The sequence below is a fragment of the Xiphias gladius genome, chromosome 6 (genome assembly GCF_016859285.1).
Source record: "Xiphias gladius isolate SHS-SW01 ecotype Sanya breed wild chromosome 6, ASM1685928v1, whole genome shotgun sequence".
Lineage (NCBI taxonomy): Eukaryota > Metazoa > Chordata > Actinopteri > Istiophoriformes > Xiphiidae > Xiphias > Xiphias gladius.
In genome coordinates, this window is record NC_053405.1 from 8,337,661 (window position 1) to 8,359,187 (window position 21,527).

Sequence of the window (21,527 nt, forward strand, 5' to 3'; positions counted from 1 at the left end):
GAGAGGCAGGTGAGATCCAAGTTATTACAGACGATTCATCATTGATTTTGCTATGGTAGCTGCCCCTCTCACAGAAATGACAACAAAGAAACACTCCCGGATTGTGAAATGGACCAGTTAGATGCCTCCTAGGTGTGTCTGGGTGCTGTGTTGTCTCAGATCAATAAAGGTGAGGAACATCTAGTTCTGTGTTTCAGTTGGAAGTTGCTGCCAAGCAAGAAGAACTATGCTACAGTGGAGAACGAGTGCTTAGCCATAAAATGGGCCTTGGAAAATTTTCAAATACTACCTGCTTCGTAGGAGGTTCACTCCAGTGACGCATCGTTCTCTGTAACAATGGATGGCTAAAAACAAAGAGACAAACAGCAGGGTGATGGGGTGGTTCATAAGCCTCCAGCATTTTAATTTCTGTCATTCACAAGCTGAGGCAACACCATAGAAACACAGATGCCCTGTCCCACCGTGATGCCTTCTGATCCTTTTTTACCCCGCCGAGGACGTCCGGCGGGGAGAGGGATGTATGACATCAAAACGGGACGTTTAGTGGAGGGATGCTATATTCCCATACAGGAGTGGCTGCCACATCACAAAATGGCCGCCATTGCGCACACTGCATCTCTCAGAATGCCTCACCACTCAGACAGGTGTAGGTGCTTAAGCCACCTAAGTTAAGCAGGAATTGGGAACTGGAAGGAAGGCAAAACAAAGGGAGCAGAGGGACAGAGAGCACCATAAACATTTAGGAAAGTACCTTAATGTCTTAAGAACTGTTTGAGTGGAAGAAGTCACCTTCAAAAGGGGAAAACTGACATTTTGTGGTGTGGAATATTTGGAATTCTGTTGAGTGTTTAAATAAACTTTTTCTCCTCCTGGATGTTTTTAGTTGGATCTTGGATTTTGATTGAAGAAATTTAGTTTTTTTTTTTAAATGTATTTTTCCTAGCTGATCGCTGCACATTACATTAAATATACATTATACAGACTTCAGTAGCAGTTTAGAATTAAACTTAAATTAAAATACATACAAATCAATAACCAAATGGTTAAAGGATTTGGGAGTAAACAAAGTGTGATTTGTGCTGACGGGTTCAGGAGTAACCTAGAAAGAGAGAAGAGAAATGCGTTGACTAGACAAGTACAGGAAGAATGTGTAGACTAATTGGATAAAAGGCTAAGGAGAAATAACGAGCGTGTGTGAGAAGTGACACGAGGTGGCCTTCTTGCTTAAGCTCCACTATACAGCTTCTTTCAAAAAAAGCCACTTTAACTTCCAGTAAGAAAATTTCTTTACACCAGTCTCTGTATTTTCATTCCTCCTCTTGACTTTCTCGCAGAGTGCTGGTTGAATTGTGTTTGGAATTTGCAAGCTATGAGTGCCTGCTGTTCATCACTGCTGCTATTGTTGTATGTGTGTGTTAGTGTGAGAGAGAGCAGGTGGAGGGGTGTTTTACCCAGTTAGATCAGGATCCTGCTGGTCCCTGTTTACTAGAGTTCTGCACCCTCAGTGTTCATACAGCACCACATCAGACTTGAAATTGGGTGTGATGCTTTTGATACACAAATTAAGACTGATCAAACATTTGAAGAGTGATTTTTTTTTGGAAGCGAGGGTGGTGTAATCAACCGGGGGAGATAATTTCGATATGAGTATGACCTGCAGGTTTTGACCTTCCTGTGGAGGGGAGGAGAGAGAAAACACAATTCTCCACACTGATCAAAACCCTGTGATTACACTCAGATGATGCACGGCGTAATCAGGTTCTGTCAGAAACAGCTGACCTCATACCTTAGGGTCAACAACAAAATAAAATCCAGTCAGTGGCAGCTCCGTCAGTGCAAACACCTCAGTAATTAGAGAGGTCAGATGAAAATGACAAGAGTAAGCCATGCCAAGTTTCACTTTTGGCACCCACAAGCAAAAAGGATACAGTAAATCCAGCAATTGATGCCTAAAGAGTGTAAAAACTGCACAATGCTCAGTCTGATAGATTTTGATTTCTCTTGCAAAATGCTGATGGCAGAGTAGGAATTAACAGCATGAGCCCATCCGTCCTCCCTTGTCAGTGGTTTATTTTCATAAATATCACGTGTTTTATTCTACCCATGGGGAAGAATAGGAACTGTCATTCTGTCAAGATAAAACAGACAAAAAAACTATTATGCCTTTATGGATTACAAAAAGGAAACTTTTTTTTTTTTTTTTTTTTACCCAAAATGCCTTTTATATTCAAGCCCACCTGTCAAACTGCCTCTATGAGCATCTATCAGAAATCATTTACCAGTATGTTGTTACAGAGTTTGTAAAACTCATATGACTGTCATTAATCAGTTAATCAGTTTAGTGTATGTAAAACACACAAGGCCATCACACATTACCAGAGGCCAGAATTTTGTAAAATTTTCGATTTGGTCTGATGAGCAGCCAATCCCCCTACCCCAAGAAGTATTTATTTCATAATGAAATGAAACAAAAAACAAGTTGATCTTTCTTTAATTTGTAACTAGGAATTGATTTGTGTGTTTGATTATCAAAATTATTATTAAATCTGCTGACCTGAAGAAAATCTCATAATTCAATTTATTCATTAATTTGTCGTTTCAGCACCAGCCAGACACAACAGAGTATCAATGTAATGTTACATTCATAACTCAAGAAGGTCAATTGTCTTTTGAACATATTTTGGTCAAATCTAGCTGAATGTATTACAGTCACAGATGAAAATCGTTGATTCAGATACACTGCAAATCAGTTCTGAAACATTATTTTTACATCACCTTACAGATATTCTAAATAAGGCAATTACAAAGCTAATATTTACATTATATTTCAAATCTGCGTTTATCCAATATTTAAGTAATACCATTTTTCAAACGAGAACACTTGACAAGATCTTTAGTTTATGAGTCCAATAATGTGAAGCTGCTTTTGATTCATTAAAGTCAGTATTTATACAAAAATGTGTGTAATGCAAGTACAGAAGACATTAACTTTCACACATCCAGCCCATTAATGTGCATGGTGCTTTCACTGGCGCCTTGGTGTATGAGTACAAGAGGCAGTCACTGTGCTTTTTTTCTGCTGCCATGATGATGCTTCATGCTGTAGCTTTGTGCTAAAGCTGTCCTCTAAATGTTAACTATTGTGTAGTTTTCTGATGTAAATGCAAAGCCAAACTGTCGACAAAGTGTTGAATGTTGAGAATAGACATCATAAAACGATTTCAGCAGTACTCATACCCAGGTAAAATACTAATTTTATGTTGTATTCTTTGTATTTCGCTTATCTGAAGGCTAGGATTTACCACGTCTCTGCACACGTGTAGAGTGTGGACTGCTACTTCACTTCATCATTGTATAAACACTTGCACTTTAATTTATATTATCTTATGTGGCAAACCCCACACATTGGGTACATAAAAAAATAACGAATATTCTTAGGTGATGTTTTGACATGATGTCTGCAGGACGCTGTTGATATGTGAGATGTGACTTCTGTCTCGGTGGGGGAAATAACCTCCAAACTAAGCCCAGTCGCTTCAGGGAGCGAGCCAAGCAGAGATGGGGGGCTGTGGAAAGCGGAGGGAGGTGGGGTCATACTGGCTGACAGTGGAATCGGTTCTGTCTCAGGGCAAGCCACCTGCTTCCCTCAGCCCACTGGTTCCTTTCTTGCTGAGATCAAATCAACCGGTTCCTCTATTTAAGACATGTACACAAGTTGAAAACAAGTTGAAGCAACAGACAGATTTTGACCAAGCAGTGGCCGTCCTGTAAGATGCAGTTTTTCTACTGGCAGTATCTCTGAATGTATGGAATTGACAGGGAAAATCACCAGCTTCCCACATGAAATTCAAAGCCACTGCCTTTTCTTCACAACAAATTAGGTCTTAATAGGTAAGGTTGATGTTTTTTTTCAACTCCACTGAAAAAAACATTTAGCAGTCACAGAGTAATGAATCTCGTATTACTTATGTCATAGTATGACAAATATTGTATATTTTGGTGTATTGTGTATTTAACATAAGGGCAATGGTTCAGGCCAAAACTAACTGCAGTTTCCTGCATCCCAGTACTAGTACCTCTGCCCCAATCTATCCTCCCTGATAGGTGCTTAGTAGAGCTACAGACCAGATTCTGTCTATTATTGTTCTTTAATAAGTCAGGAAAGGTACAAGTAGTATCCTTGGCCACTTACTGTACATGGAAGCTGGATATATTTGTGTAGCATCAGAAAGTGAGGAAGCAATTAGCATTTCAATGGCAATTTTCTTTCTGTACATGCTAACTAATTGCAGAAAATCTTAATGTAGATCTTCATACAATCAGGGAGTTCATTCAAGTTGGCTAGCATGGATTTATCTGTGTGTCGCCATCGTTCCATCTACCCAGGCTGGAAATAATATACCTGTAAATCAGAAACATTTGGCCGAAGCCCATTTGTAAAGTCATAACTATTTGCATAGCATTTTCAACCATTTGCAAACAAAGATGCACTGTGGGGTGGTAAATACTGTGCAAAAATTTTCAGCTCTTAGCTGAAAGCCTGTGCTTGTAGTGTATTCCAGCATTTAGAGTTTGGCAGTCAGTGCATAGTGCACCTCTTGAACCACGTGCTTGTGAGTGCATAGGTTGATTATGGGTTTGAATCCTTGCTCTTTGATCCTGTCATAGATCTGATTCCATGTTCTACAAGTGTATTTTCTACTCTTTCCTTCAGGGAACTTTTTAACAAGGGAAATTTAACCAGACAGCCCGTGTTTAGTCCATCAATGGAAAAGAATGAAGACAGGAGAAAGCAGGAGGATACAAATGAGGGAGAGGAGAAAGGAGTTTAAGGGGAGGAGGGAGGAAGGGGGGGGGGTAAAGAGAACAGAAGAGCAAAAGAATCAAAACAAACTTGTCCAACTGAGGAATTCTACCAGTGCCAGCGCAGAGCAGGGGTGTTTAAACTCGCACACAAGGTGAGAAACTCAGAGAATGTGTTTTAGAGTGAGAGAGAAAAAGGGGAAGAGAGAGAGAGAAATGAAGGATGAGAGCAAGAGATGTCTGCACTCGTGTGTGTTTATGCTTGTCTGCTCACAATATGTGAGTGTGCATGTTTTCTAAGAAGCTCTCCTGGCAGGCATTTGATGGGCCAGTGATCCATGCTGTGCAAGGTTTGAGCCGTCTGTCGGTCTGTCTGTCGCTCTGTCTGTCTGTCTGTCTCTCACTCACTCACTCACTCACTCACTCACTCACTCACTCACTCACTCACTCACTCACACACACACACATTCACCCATCCAACCCATACACACTCTCTCGCTCTGTCTCTGTTTAACTAATTGCAGCTGTTATGGATTTTTCATATTTGTTTGAAAGCAAGAGTGAATGGCAAATTGATTGATGCCGTCCATGCGTTTAATATGGACAACATTAGAGTGTGTTTGAGTCCCGAGTAGAGGCTTGGAAATGGATTCGTCCGTCCGTCCATCCATCAGCGTCACCCAAATACAAAAATCCAGGTTTTTTCCTGGTATATAGATATAAAATATTAGGTGTGCTTTACTGATGAGCAGGTTACACTGCTCATAAAACCACTGCTAAGAATGCAGTGCTAGTATTTCAACTCTATAAATGTGAGTGATAATGATGTGGTTATTGTAATGCTAATAAGTCCAAACCACATGGTAGTGTAGAGCATTGCTGGCAGACCTGGGTTTTATCCTCTGCTCTCTCTCTCTCTGTAGCATATATCACTCCATCAGTAGGACAAGGACACAGTTACTGCTGGTAAGGAGGCCATGCAGAGTGGGTTTGTCCTCCAGTTCTACCCTATCCCTCCATCTCTCTCTCTCTCTCAGACAAACACAAAAGTTGAAATGATAGACCACTGTTTCACTTTCCCCCAGTGGCTCTGTTTGTGTTTGTAAGCCATCTCATTTTTGACTGAAGAAAGGTGTGTGTTTGTGTAATGAATGATGAATGAACATGTGTTAGAGTAAACACATTTTCTCTTCTTCCACTTTTCTTTGTTGAGGGGGGAAAAAAATCATTCCAGTTTAGAGCTGTCAAAATTGGGAAAAAATTACATTAGATTATTCTGTCTAAAAAACAAATAGGTTTCGAACCATTTGAATATCTATTTTCTGTATTATGTTCATAAAAGGGCAAACCAATACAACGGGAGACATAACTACGTGGGTGCATATTTTCGAGATGTGCCCTCAGGTTGCTAGTGCTGGAATGGTAGGCTAACTGTCGCTTACATAGCTTGCATACAACTTTATCTCGAGGTTCTTGTCTACGGACCAAAATCTGGAGTATTTCCAAACAGGGCTTTTTATATTGCTCGGAAGACAAATCACTGTGGTCGAGTTGGGTTGCGAGCTTTTTACCATCATTACCACTCGGTTGTTGTTGAGTTAGTCGTTCATTTCAGCACTGCGTAAATTTCATTTTCAATCAGTGACAGTGAGATTTTGTGACTCCTGTCTGTCATGCAGTGCATTCAGTGCAGCCGCCGAGACCCACACAAGAATTTGTGAGGTAGGCTGCCACGTTTTTTTTTTTCTCTGCACAATTGAATGTCTGTTTTTATTTATTTTGTTTTTATTTTTAATTTTAGAATATTCGTTTACAGCCCTGTTCTAGTTTGGCTGTGTCACCTTACACTTACATTATCTTGTACACTTTCCACTGTATAAAATATGATCCTCTTTAGAGTCCAACAGTAGGAGTTAGAAAAACTTTAATTGGCAAATGGTACAATTCTAAGGTCCTGGTTCAAAAGTATTAAGTTTATAACCCTAAAATATTGATATGATATGAATTAGAGTTTAATTTGGGGAATTTGACGTGAAGCGATCTTCTAGAGCAGTTGTGTCGTTCTATTGGAGTTGTTCGTACTACAAAAAGACTCGGTGAATACGTGGTTGTACAGTGGTTTTACAAGGTGAATGTTCTTCCCTCGCAAAAGATCTTTGGCAGAGTACAGACACTAGCTTGCGGAGAGCATTTTAACCCAACAACAGACCTTTCATCAGGTGACTCACGAAATTAACATTAATTAGTGACAGTTTATATGACCTGGGAGATTTGGGCTGGAAGAGCTTCTCTGGACGGCATGTAAGCAAAGTGCACAGATGTTCGGAGATGTTTACGCGGCTATTTCTTTATAATTGTACAGACCTATTTTTTTTTGTTTTTGTTTTTGTTTGTTTGTTTGTTTTTTGTTTGTCTTTTCCGTTTCGAACCTTCCTCCCAACAGAAACCGATCAGCTGGTTTAAAGCGCCAGGCAGCACAATGCCTTGTTGAGATTTGGTAGGTGTGTGCGTCGGCTCCTCTGAAAGCCTCCACGGCCCTTTGGTTTCCTGTAACACCCTCCTCTACGCAGAGCAGCAAAGACAATTATGTTTGTCTTCGTGGAACTTTACTTCCAGTCTAAATCAGTACAGACAATATACTCAATGATAGAAATATGCTCTAGTGTGTCATAGAGATACAGTAGTTTGAATCAGCTTGTATAAAAATTTGTGTGCTGTCAGCTTGTGGACATCAGTTTGCTGCAGCAGTAGCTCAAACTTAAACAACATAATATAGGTGAAGGCTGGATTGGTGGGTGGTATGTATTGGCTTACATTGCAGTAATTGGTCAGTTAATAAAGGTTGGTAGTATTTAGTAGCACACCATCTTTAGCAAGTATGGAGCTGAGTGCTCACTGTTCCGTTGTGTGAACAGGTGTGAAGCTGATGATCACTTGATTTGGGTGGTGCTAGTGAATGCGTGTTCCTTCAAGAACCAACACTATGGCTATGGGCTCCATGTAGTCTTACCAGCTGTCAGATGGGACAGCTGTCATATTCATCATCTTCCCAAGGTACTTTGCGTCATTGCCCCAACCAGGTTATGCATATGTACATTATACGTGCGCCCACACATGCACGCACTGAAAAAAGCTCTACAAGGCAGGTGCTGGGGTAATGACTGGACTTGCTGGAAACTTCAGCTTCTTAAAGCATTGAAACAAGCAGAGGGTAACAGTATAACACAGCAAGGATCAAAATTACATGCTCAGGTGTACTATAGAACAGCCGGACATAGAGGAACATATATAGAACTGGCTTAATTAGAAAACACAATAGCAGATTGGCCTGCTGCTTCTGACCACGTACAGTCCAGGTTCTTTATCTAGTCACTGTTGGTCTCGAAGACTTACAATTTAAATGTGGAACGATGCTCAAAATCTGTCACAGTTTGTTGATTATATCCACTTATGTGTAGTGGTTATAGGCAACAAAATGTAGCTTTATTTTGACTCAAAATGTAAAATCAATGTCTTATGATTTGCAGTTAATGAGTTTACTTTCAGTAGAGAATGTGTGTTTGCTCTGTCTTTGATTTTACAGCTGTTGGCTGGTTTGCCTTTCTGTCCCTTTACTGAGCCGAGTGACTGTTTTGAAACACTTGAGCACCGCGTCGCTATTACAGCAGTGTTAATTAGAAAGCTGTTGAAATAGTGTAGTGGGAATCCCATGAAACAAAGTGAATCATAGAACGGTGTGATGGGAAATAGTCCAAGTAAAACGTCATTAAAACATCGAATGTAAAAAGAAATATGGTGAAACGAACTGGAATATCGTTTTAAAAAAAAAAAAAAAAAAAAAAGAGTAGCACGGTGTGCTCAACTGGTAAACTGTGTGACTGAGACAAGAGGCAGGACTGTTTGGACTCCTAAAAATAGTCTTTAAATGTCTTGTAATGTGCCAATGCTGTGAAACACAAACTTCAGCTCAATTCAGCTAAAGCACAGAGCAACATAGGGCCACACAATAAAGCAGCAATAGAGAGAATGACAGAGAGGAATGATTTCACCTTGTCTGAATGTCACCAAGTACTCTACAATGTCACTGTCTGCAATACTGTCCAGCAGTAACTACAGTAACTATCATTTAGCTAAAAAAGGCAGAAGCAGAGGCTATTTGGCTGTTTTTACAGTTTCTTTTCTCTAGACTGTTTTTTTTTTGCATACCACCTCACGTGATTTCTAATTAAAATGTTTTGTTGTTTGTCTTCTTACCTCAAATTTACTTCATTTAAAAGGTTTTCTTTTAGTCCGAATATTTGTTAATACAATGGTTCAGCTTTCCCCTCTAGAAACATGTCGTGTGGCCAGAAAATGAAAAGGGATCAGGTGGGAAAATAAAATAAGAAATTTGATACAGTAAAACAATACATTAAGAGCAAAGAAACACGCAAACGCTGAAACAGAGGTATAAGAAGGTATAAAGGAAGCAGAGCTTTGGTTTGCAATAACGGCGTAAATCACTTTGCTTACACCCTCAAATTTCTACAGGCACGCTTTTGTTTAATTGTCCACAGCCCTGTATTAAAATTGTATGAGTGTGTTTTTGCATTATAATGTTTGGAAAAACCCTTAAAACCCTTGTAGTTAAACTAATTTTTGACTATAATTGAGTTGTCAGTGTGGTAAGAATAGTTAACTGCTTCAAGTAACTCGTTTTAAGTATTTCCTAAAGAATCAAGAAATTCATATTTCTTGATTCTAGTGCAATAACCTCAACATTATGTCTAGGAAATTGATTTTTTCTGTTTAAATGATTGGTTGAAATGTAATTACTAGAAAGGCTGATATATTGGCTGGTATTAGGTTACTGCAGAGTTATTGGTATCGGTGTATAAGTTTGAAGTCACTAAATAGTTTGTCCACAACATAACACTGACAAGTTTACTGTTACACTGTAAAATCTCTCACTAATTGTAGTTCTTGGTCACAATTTAAAAAACAAAAACAAAACAAACAAATCTAAGGGCTCTGTAATATGATTGTTTGGTTACGTTATGAGCTTATTTCAAAATTTACTTAAACTGCAACACATAGTCAATTAATTGAATATTCAGTTGACAGAAAATTAATCTGGAACTGTTTTGATTATTGATGAACTGTCTGTCATTTTTCAAGCAAAATACCAATCACTGGCTCCAGCTTCTCAAATGTGAGGAAATGATCTTTGTTTAAAAAACTGGCAATTTGAATATATCACCTTGGGCTGTGGGGTATTATAAAGGGTATTTTGCACTATGTTCTCACATTTAATGGACAAAATAATTAATCAATAATGAAAATAATCAATAGTTGCAGCTTTAAAATCACTATCGGCCAATCTACCAATATTGGATTTTTTAAATCTCCTAAACGGTAATCATCGGTAAGCATCTGCCTCAAAAAGCCAGTTTTAATTGGGCTGTACTTACTGCACTGTTAGATTTTTCACTTGTTTCTAAGAGAATAGGATAAGGCGTCAGCCACACACAATGATGGTGAAGACATTTTTTCGCATCGTTTTGGTTTCAGGTGGTTCCACTTCATCCCTTCAGATTAATTGTGCTATTTCACTAAATCTACCACTGTCTGTAGCAGGAGAGATCGATCATGAATTACTGCAGATAAATGTGGAGCACAGATCCAAAACTAACACATATTTTCCTTTTTCTCTCTCTCTCTGTTTTTCCCTCTCAGCCATTACAGCCCGCTCTGCACTGAATTTAAGGGCGAGTGAGTTGACCCTCTGTGGGTTGCCTCGCATGGCCTTCACTGATAGGGACCATGGCTGCTCACTGTGTAGATGAGTGGGCTGGATGATGGTTAGAGGGAAAGAGAGAGAGAGAGGAAAATGTACATATTAGAACACCTCAAACATTGAGGCTGATTTGTGTGTTGTTGTTTTTTTTGTTTTTGTTTTTTTTCTTCTTTCCCTTTTATAGAAATCATGTGCTAGGTGGAAATGGAAATGTTTTCTGTGAAGTATCTGTCCACATGACCTCCTGGAAATGTCAGCCTTGCTTTCACTCTCATGTAAAAGGTGATAATTGTATGGCCGCGAGTTGCCGCGTTACATAATTAATGCAGGGTTCATTACTTGGTTTTCATCTTTTGAATGGAAAAACAAAACATGGCCAACATCAGCCAATGAATAAAAGTACTGAATTTGTGCAACATTAGCTTACAACACACAGTAGACACATCCTCCCAAATGGTAACCATTCGGGATTGTCTTTTTTATGTTTTTCCACATTCAAGCCTATTTATTTGCTCCAACCCAGTATTTTATTCATTGCATTTCGAAAGTTCGAATAAAACTGAAGAGCATTAGAGAGCGGAAAAGACCACTGGCCTTAAGAACATTTTCATATTCTTATCCCAATCCTCTTTCTTTCTTCCTTTGAGGTATACTCATACAAGCGTTAGATTCACCAAGCTCTCTTAACTGGCTACACTTCTCATAAATCAGTTGTTTCAGCCTGATGAATGCCACCTGGTTATGAGAGAGTGCATTTTTTTTAGATTTGATCACTAGCGTAAACAACGCCAGTAAAATTGCCATATAAGGCTACCAGTTCCACTAAGTGTGTGGGGAACATTTAATTCATAAAAATGTTACCTGAAAGTAAAAAGATGTCACACTGCAGAGCATCAGGTCCTGCTGTCAAAAATGAGCAGACATCAGTAGTCATGTCAGAGAACCTGAAACAATTAGAAAATATTAGCGGTCAACAGTGTATCATGAGAACAGTGCTGTACTTTGACAAAAATAAAGATGGAATGATTTAAAATGAGGTTAGACACTAAATAAATGTCTCTCTAAAGCAAAGTGGTCCATGACTGATAGTGTTCAGGGGGGCGTGAAAATCTCTTCTCTGAGATATTGGACAAGATAATATTACAGCCTACAGTAGGCGATGATACTGGACCGCAAACTGCATAAAGACCCTGAGGCAGCAGTTGAAGTGAAAGAATATTCTGTAAAACATCAGGAGTTTGCAACTAGTGTAATGTATGTATTAGTTGCTGTGCCAAAATATGGCAGTAAAAGAAATCATAATCTAAAAAACCCTCTCAGTAAATTGGCCAGCCATTATGATGATGTGGTGAACAGTATATTAAGTAACGGTGTCTTACATGTATATTTTAGTTAGTTTTGGTGTCATGTTTAAACTCCAAATTCTTTCAGATTAAGGCATTACGATTTCAGGTCAAATTAGTGTGCGTTTTTTTTCTTCCCCTCTTTTGGAAGAATGACATAAGTTGTATACCATGTGTGGACCACACCAGAATTTAGTTTGTACCTAGACAAGAAAATTGGTGAATGCCATAAATGCTCTCAAACAACTCATACATGCCACATAGAGCCAATCTGTTCATACTTGTGGTTCTTGCATGAGGCCCAGTGCGACAAGTAGGGAGATAATCGAACCACAGTATACTCGTGGTGAATTCACTGTGTTTGCATCTGAGGATAAAACTGTGTGAAAGAGCTCTCTGCTGTGCATCATGTACCATTGACTGGCCATTACATTGGGTCTCTGGTGGCACTTAATAATTGCTTTATGCTGAAGTGATCTTTTCACTGTCACAGAATTTAGGCTGAGGCTGGCAGGTTGTTTTAGCGCTGTGGCTGTGGATGTTTATGCTTTGTAGCTCACTCTTCAGTCCTTCCACCTACACTGCGTGCCCGTTCAATCTGAATCTGTTGTGTTCTGGGACCGGTTTGACAATGACTGGATCCTACAAGGTTCCTCATATCACGGGAGCATATCTTTAAAAACAAAAAAACAAAACAAAACAAAAAAAACAACTTGATGCCAGGTTCTGAACAGTTGCTGTCACTGACTTTTGTGCAGTAGAGACTCTGTGTGGCTATGTAACAGTGAAAGCCATTAGGAAGGCACCAAGGCTAACAGAGAGTGAGTGGTGAGCAGTGGAGTTCTTAACACACTCAGACAGGGTGTGAGGATCTCTTGCTGTGCTGTTGCATTGCTCCCGTTCCTCCCTTTCCTCTCTCACTTCATGATATACTTTCACTGAAGAGACAAAAACATTTCTTCAGGAGAGTGGACGGCGCTCTTTTTAAAATCTGATTAAATATTTTGAGATGCAGAAGTGTGTGTGTGTGTGTGTGTGTGTGTGTGTGTGTGTGTGTGTGTGTGTGTGTGTGTGTGTGTGTGTGTGTGTGTGTGTGTGTGTGTGTGTGTGTGTGTGTGTGTGTGTGTGTGTGTGTGTGTGTCTCCATGTGGATTGGAGTGCCATGTGGTGAGCTGCTGGGCTGCATTATAAGCCTGATAGGAGACATCTATCGAAGAGTTAATTGTGAAGGAAGAGTTTGCTTTAAGTGTCGAAAATAAAGTTTCAACATTGTGATGAGCAAAAATCCGTATCATTCATTTATGGTAAAACGGATGCATTATGTGTAGCGTTGAAATTATTAACTGAGTAATGGAGTACTTGGTTCACCGTAAATTGACTGACAACTTTGATAATTATTCAGAATAACCATAAAAAAAATATAGAAAAAGGGGGGAAAAAATGTGCTGAGGACAGATTTTGAAATTCTGTTATTGTTGAACTTTTTGAATTTTGGTCACATTAAATATGTAATTCTGAAATCACTTTGGTAACTTTTGAGGGGTTTTTGTCAAATTTCTTCACAATTTTGAGACAATGAGTTGATTTGATTTAGCAAATGTTAGATTAGATGCTAAGTGAAAATTATCCTTGATTGCAGCGCTCAAGATGATAGTTTAGACTTGTATATTTTACATTTCAACAAGCATTTGAAAACTTTGTTATTGTCTTTTGACTCTCTCTCTCTCATTCTGTCTCTATAGGAAGTCCATGAAATTCTGAAAGAATATGAACTGAAGTATTGCTTTGTGGACCGCAACAAAGGCACAGGTAAAACTCACACTTAACAAGACATACAGACATACTCACACATACTTGTGCTCCTATACTTGTGAGGACCCACATTGACAGAATGAATTGCCTAACCCCAACCATTACTTGATCTCCAACCCAAACATAATTTTAACCCAGACACTCTTAACTCTTAAACAGCACTTTGAAGAAGTAAGGATCTGACAAAATGTCCTGTAGCCTTGGTCCTCACAAAGATGGATGTACAGTTAGGTCCATAAGTATCTGGACAGTGACACAATTTTCTTAATTCTGTCTCTCTACACCACCACAGTGGATGTGAATTGGGACCATCATGCTGTGATTGAAGATAAGACTTTCAGCTTTAATTCAAAGGGTTTAAAGAAATATTCCATTAACCATTTAGGAATTACAGCCATTTTATGCATAGTCCCTCATTTTCAGGGGGCCCAAAACTAATTGGACAAACCAATTTACTTATAAATGTAGAGTTTATTTTTAATACTTGGATGACAATCCTATGCAGTCAATGACTGCCTGAAGTCAGGAACCCATGGACATCACCAAATGCTGAGTTTCCTCCCTTGAGATACTTTGCGAGGCCTTTACTGCATCCGCCATAATTTGCTGCTTGTTGGTGGGTCTTTCTGTTCTCAGTTTTGTTTTCAGTAAGTGAAAAGCATGCTCAGTTTGGTTGAGATCAGGTGCCTGACTGGCCATTGAAGAATATTCCATTTCTTTGCCTTGAGAAGCTCTTGGGTTGCTTTTGCAGTATGTTTTGGGTCATTATCCCTCTGTACTGTGAAGCACCATCCTAACAGTTTTGCAGCCCCTTCTAAAGTTTCTGCTATCTGTCTGATAGGTTTGTTTTGTTTTTTCAGCCTAATGATGGCCTCTTTCATTGGCACCGACACCTCTTTGGATTGTATATTGAGAGTTCCTATGAACAGCTACCAAATGCAAATTTAACACTTGGCATCAACTCCAGACCTTTCATCTGCTTAATATGTAATGAAATAACAAGGGAACAGGTAAAACCTGGCCATGAAACTGATAAATTGTCAATTGTCCAATTACTTTTGAGCATCTGAAAGTTAGGGATTATGTATAAGAATAGCTGTAATTCCTAAACATTTAATGCGATATTTTTGTTAAATCCTCTATAATTAAAGCTTAAAGTCTATACGTCAATCAAATTAACAGATTTGTTTCAAGTCCATGAGTTTTCAGCACACCGATGGTGGTTGTGACTGGTGAAATGTAGGTGCAGGACTGCAGAAGGACTTGGGACTGGTAGTTAACTATTTAAAAAAAAAAAAAAAAAACAAAACTAATTTCTCTGTGAATTGACTCAAATTAATTAAATTCAACCTAAATTTTAATATTAGGTGATACAGTATAATATTGACACAATAAAACAGATTGTTGCAAGGTACACTGTGGTAGTTTTTTTCCACTGCCATTTTATAAAGGATAAGAGGGTGTCATAAGCTGTACACATTGTAAAGCCTCTTGAAGCGAATTTGTGATATTGGGTCATATGAAAAAAAATTGACTGACTTGACTTCTCTACAGACTTCAGACTTTTTCTGTTATTCAGCAATAGATTTGTGTGTTTTTTGTGTCATATCGTATTTTGCCTTTCAACGAAGGGAATCAAACTGTTTTTAACCACATCACTTGAAGTTGAAGTTTAGAGGATTCATCTCCTTGTCAGGCTTGATGGTTTCTGCAGTGATACATACTTAAAAACGGGCTAGCTGGCTAGCACAAGTGATCACAAAATTGACAGGTTATTTGATTTCAACAGTAGAGAACTAGCATGAAGAGTCAGCGATGGGTTCAGTTCAAGTGGTTCTAAAATAAAGAACTAAAGTTTTTTAAAGCATTTGAGTGGCAGCTCAGTGCTTGAGTCAAAATTCAAATAGTAAAATCTGTTTTTACAATCTTGGCGCAAATCATGGCTGCAGTTTAATGTGCCATAAAGATACACAAATATGTTTTTGCACACACAAATAATTTTAATCTTAAGCAAAACATACTTTAATTAACTCTTAACCAAGTTTTGAACACATTTTAATTAGAATTTGAATCCTACACCAACATTTTATCTTTAAATTAGGCTCTGTATAAAAGTGATTATAACATAACTGTACTCATTTTAGAGGGTTTTCTCTATCCTCCTCTCCTTCTGAGTACATTTGGGTCCTCATGAGTCTGGCAATACAAGAAGACACACACAAGCTCACAGTCAACACACACACACACACACACACACACACACACACACACACACACACACACACACACACACACACACACACAAAAAGAGCAGGCCCCCTGCCTCTAGAGTGTGTCCCTTTCCAGGGAAATCTTACATAGTGCCTATATTTAGTCTGTGCAGTCGGCCAAGCACCTGAAACATAACGCTTTTAGAAAGTAGAGGGGAGCTGTAAACATCTGAGAAATCAAAGCACCAGCCTGTCCAAAAGGTTAATGCTGTTTAAGAGCAAATGAGAGCCTGATGAAACACAGGGCCTTATCGGACCAGCAGCCAGGGTACGGTAATTAGGCTGCTGTGGGGACGTCAGGTGAAGAGCTCTGATGTAGACAGGTGGGTGGAGCGGGACTAGAATCGTCATGAAAATCAGAGGCTGTTTAAGACAAAGCTTAATTTTTCTTTAACAAAATCATATTGATGCTAGCAATTGCACCGATTTCATGTGTTTCTTGCCTCTTTTCCCTCTCAGTCTTACTTTACTCTCCATTATCTTCTCTCACTCGCTGTCCTTCCATCTCTGACACTGTCACCATGTGTCACTGTCATAGTGTCTGTCAGTCTCTCCCTTTCATTCAACACTTACACCCTCCCTCTTTTTTTGTTTCTCCATCTTTTCTTCCTTACTATGTGACACTTGTTTCATTTTCAGGCAGTTTGACACCATCATGGAGTAACCACCTGATGTCTCAGTATTAGCCCTTTGAATTAAGATGTTAGATGTTTTTGAGAGAAATTCATATACGTCTTCAAAGAGTTTTGTCAATGCTGTTGTGAATTTTAAGGACACTGCTCAGATCGAACATTGCAGCAGAGGTGTGGCTGTGGGAGGCTTTGTCTGCTCCAAGGCAAGAGAAGGAGCTTTCACAGCTTGTTAGCTTTACGTTTGAGCATGAAGTTGATAAGTGTTCAGGAATGTGTTGCTAGATAACACAGAGAGAATCAGCAATACAGAGAGCATTTTCAGATCATATTCTCTCCAATCTGAATTGTCAGAAAAATAGAAATTTACCAGGAATAACCTGTTCTTCTTTTTTTGAATCAGATTAGGAGTGGGGTTGAATAGATGGATGGACATTTTGTTTTAGCAGATTAAACCTCAACAGCTTTTTGAAATATGACTGAAGTATGACTGGCAGCCTTTACAGAAGTGGTTGGGTACAAACCTTGGGTACAACCATTCTGTTGCCCTTTACTCTCTGATCACTTTTTGCGTTAATGCAAACACGGTTAACGTGTAAATAAAACAGTGATTCGATCACGTCATTACTGCTATCTGTTAATTGAGGCTACCAGTAAATTCCTGGGTTTGCTGTAATGATACATGTGATAAAATCACCATTATATGCTCATCAACTCATCTGGCAGCACAAACATAAATTCTGTATTGCATGATGAAATGAGTGATCAGAGAGAATAAGGGGTAACAGAAAGCTGTTTTGTTTTTGAAAAGAGTAGTCTGACATTTTGGGAAATAAACTTATTTGCTTTCTCTTCCAGAGTTAGATGAAAAGAAAGATACTATTCTCATGTCCGTATGGTAAGCATATAGTCGGAGCCAGCAATCAGGTAGCTCTAAAGCTCACTAATTTACATGATATGTCTCATTTGTATAATCCCTACACAGACCTTAGTCTAAAAAGCACCAGCAGCTGGCTCCAGCTTCATATTTACCAGACATGAGAGTGGTATTGAAATTCTCATCTAACTCTCGGCAAAAAGTGTATAAGCGTATTTCCCAAGAACTAGTATTCCTTTAATTCTGCAGCTATACATTAGTACCCAACCCTGTCTGCTCACCATACTGTACATCAGTGACTGTGAGGAACCAAACAGTCATTTTGACCACAGACTCCACCCTCTTATTAGCGCTTCTTGAAGCACGGGGGAAGAACTCGTCTGCGGATATGATCAATTGGAATAAAAACCTGCACACTATTAACTCTCCATGTCATTTTTAAAGATTCTCCCCGACTGTACAACACAAGACCACTGTTATCAAATGAAGAGTAGAGAGAACTCGGAGTTAAAAACCTTGGAGAACCCACCCTGGCTGGCAGACCTGACAAAACTACACCTGAGTACTCCCTCCTGAATTTAAGGCCTTCAGAAGCCCAGAACAAGCGAATTTTTTTTTTATTTCTCTTCAAATACTTTTGTGATTTTGCTTGCTTGAAAAAGATCTTTAAAAAAAAAAAAATACCTGACTGAAAAAAATAAATACCTTAATAGGTGACAGTGTCGCTTACAATAACACAGCAAAAAACATGTACATTTTATGTAGATTATGTAGATATTCTGGCTACGTACAATACCAGCATGTGTCAAAGCATAACATATGTAATATGCCTATGATATGCCTTGGTTAGTAGGTAGTTTCAGTTAGTACTTGAATGATCTTTGAACATGCAGACAGTGAACTTCCAAAACTTAATCCAGGCGCGGAACTATGTGTATTATGTAGGTGTTTTGGTTTGGAGGATTGCATCCAACACGCATTTGATCAACATTGATGGTCTCCCTCTGATCAGCCTCAGCCTTACTGGCACGGCCACGCAAGCTTTATACAAGAACCCAACCTACCACACAACACGTTGTTGGGACCTGTTTGGGTCGGTTGGGTCAACTTAACTCTACTTTTTTGACTTTCAACACAAAAACAAAAAACAAACTTTCAGTTCAGTGTGTCTTATTATTATTTTACTTGCAGAAAACCTTTAAAACCTTTTTTGGCGCTTTGACGCTAAACATGGTTATTATCAAAGCCAATACACCCCTATTTGTTTTTTTTTTTTTTTTTTTTAGTGGTGCTGGAGCTGGCTGGCTGGCTTTTTTTTTTTTTTTTTAGTGTTTTCTGTTAAGTCGATGTGGACATTTAACTTATTGACACTGCTCATTAACTCTTTCGCCTTAATGAAATAAGTACAAATGTGATTGTTTAAGGTGGGACGCATTTTCAGCAGGCAACGTGGGCACTGTCCCTGAGCCGGTATAAATGCGTGCCTGCATGTGTATACATGTGTGGTGGAAGATCCCCAACTGCCTCAGTTAGAGGTGTGGAAGATTGTGTTCAAGCCTCTGTAGCTTCTCGCGTGTGTGTCGCTGTGTGTGCGCGTGTGTCTGTGCACGGGTGCTGAACGATAGAATATTTTTGCCTTGATCTGGTAACCCCCTGCCTTGTCACCTCTTCACTTACCCTAAACACACACTTCCAGCTCCTGTGGTTTTTATATTTAGTGTGTGTTTTTGCTGATGTATACATACTTGTGTGCAGTTTAAAGTGTGTGTCATAACAAATGTACAGCTGTGTTTCTATGTGTTTTATAGAGAGAGTAGTGTTGGTTGTGTGTAAGTGTGTGTGTTACATGACAGTCGGCTTGAACTTGTCTGCAGTTGGATTAGTTTTCATGGCAGCTGGATAACTTCACCCCAACCAAGTGTTTATAGTCTGACTCACACTTGCCTTTCTTTCCCCCTGTCTCTTTCTCTCTTTCACCTTTTCTATCCCTCCAGTCTCAGAGCTTAGAAAATTACAAGATTTTGTGTTTCTTTCTGTCACTGACACCATGCAACAGTTGAACATATTGAAGTGTGACACTCTGTGAAACCGTTTTTAAGTGAATGACCCGAAATTTGGTGAAAAGTTCATAATTAAGTCTGGCTTCATGCCCAGACTTTCAACTGCACTGCTGGGACTACAATGTAGTGTATATTTTCCATTGTTTGCCAAAAGGACAACATACCAGCATCGTATATAGAGATCCACAGTGTGTGTGTGTGTGTGTGTGTGTCAGAATTTTCACTATACAGACTCACTGCATATTGTTTCAATTTCCACATTTGAGGACAGTTTCCAGCAGTAACTTAAATCTTGTGACACAGAAAAAATGTAATTGTGGCTGAAAGTAAAATGAAGTTGTAAGATCATATTATCCTGTCCTGTTAATTTAACAGGTTATAAATTAATGGAACAGTTAATGACTTTGAATGTGAGAGCATTCTTTCTCTTCATTATTCACTTCACTATTTTTGTGTTACTTTCATGTGTCAAAGGCTTTCTATTCCTCTCTGCTTCATGAAAGTGGGATCATTGAAGTTTTTTGAGCAAAACTTTTTTTTGCAAGGTGCTCACTGCTGAGGTATTTCTGCACTGCACTGATGAATCACTTTTGAATCGCAGTGTGTGCGGTACTGTGGCATCATTGTGGAGTTTTGTATGTCGCTGGCACTCCTTTTTTCGCTGGACCGCAACAGCGGGGCCAGCCTTATAAATGTGAATGGCCGTGACTGACTGACTGAGTGATGAAGTTACACCATTGGTCAGCTGAATGCCTCGTGACTAAGTGCTGAAGTTACACCATTGGCTGTTTCTCTTTCAAAATGAACAGGTGTAAACAGTTTCTAATGCTTCATCTGGGGGATGTTTAAATGCAGTGTAGCCAACTTAGTGCCTTTGTTGCTACATTTACCAATTTTTCACACCCTTTTAGTGACTTTTCTTCACAAAAGCACCCAATGACAAATCTAGTGACTTTTTGGACAACACTTAGCTACTTTCCATAGAAGAAAGTTGCCAGTATTGCCCTGCGAGCGCAAGGTCGGGCTTTCCCTCCACAGGTGCACCTCTCCGTGCGTTTCATTGATTAGACCACATGGCAGCTGACCCAGACGTGAATGAGCTTCTAACTTTCTCTCTGATTGATGATTTTACAAGTAAAAACAGCTGCAATCTCAACATAGCCGTTTTCTTTAACTTATGTCTATGGTGATATTGTAAGACAACGTCGCGGTTATGAAATTAGGATTTTAGCAGTTGTAGAGCAGCTCGGAAATGGCTTGGAAGTGACTGCTGGTTAACATGTAGTCTTGATGGGCTGCGTTGGAGTCCCTATTTCATACTTGTTCTGTTGTGTGACACCAGAAACAGAAAACATGTAAATGAGAACAGCTTTATTGGGAATTCAGCTGTATTCAAATACTGTGTATGTGAGCACAGAGAGTAGGAGAGAAGCAAACAGATAAAGGGCGGTCCAGCCATATACTACGACACAACCCTTTTATCTGTTTATTTCAACAAAGTCACTACTCTTACCACTGCTGTTGCTATCACAGTATCTGACACAAGAGGCTTACAAATGTAAGCTTTCATGAACAAGATATAGTCTGAATTTCTTTTGTGTTGTATCAGTTGTTGATAGAGTATCTAAACAACACTTGAAAATTTCAGGTCCTTCTTAAGCTGTCACACACAGACACATTTCCGAAAGATCACTGAGCCAATATGGGAATGAAACACTCAAACTCTAGAGCGCTGAAGTCCTGCCCCATATCCAAGCTTACCTTGGTTCCACTCTCCTTAGCCACAAGAAATAACATAGAGGATTTTCTCTTCACATGAACCAATATCTACTACTTTAATACCTTTTCATATTAACAAAGATTATAAAGATGCAGGACTCAAACATTGAACAGATGCTAACACAGAAGTGAGGCGAGACTTTGGCGCTCTGTATCATCAGGTGGTGAAAGGGAGAGA

At 39.1% G+C, this 21,527-nt stretch overlaps 1 protein-coding gene across 3 annotated transcripts in view; it reads left to right on the top strand.

The window, feature by feature from the left end:
- Positions 1 to 21,527, top strand: part of raver2 (ribonucleoprotein, PTB-binding 2) — a 108,485-nt gene that overhangs the window by 16,838 nt on the left and 70,120 nt on the right. For 2 of the 3 annotated variants that reach the window (XM_040129668.1, XM_040129669.1), the window contains one exon: positions 13,665 to 13,731. The exons of the other annotated variant lie outside the window; for it this stretch is intronic. In XM_040129668.1, coding sequence (XP_039985602.1) covers positions 13,665 to 13,731 — 67 coding nt within the window. The remainder of the gene's footprint in view (positions 1 to 13,664; positions 13,732 to 21,527) is intronic. 3 annotated transcript variants of the gene reach the window in all.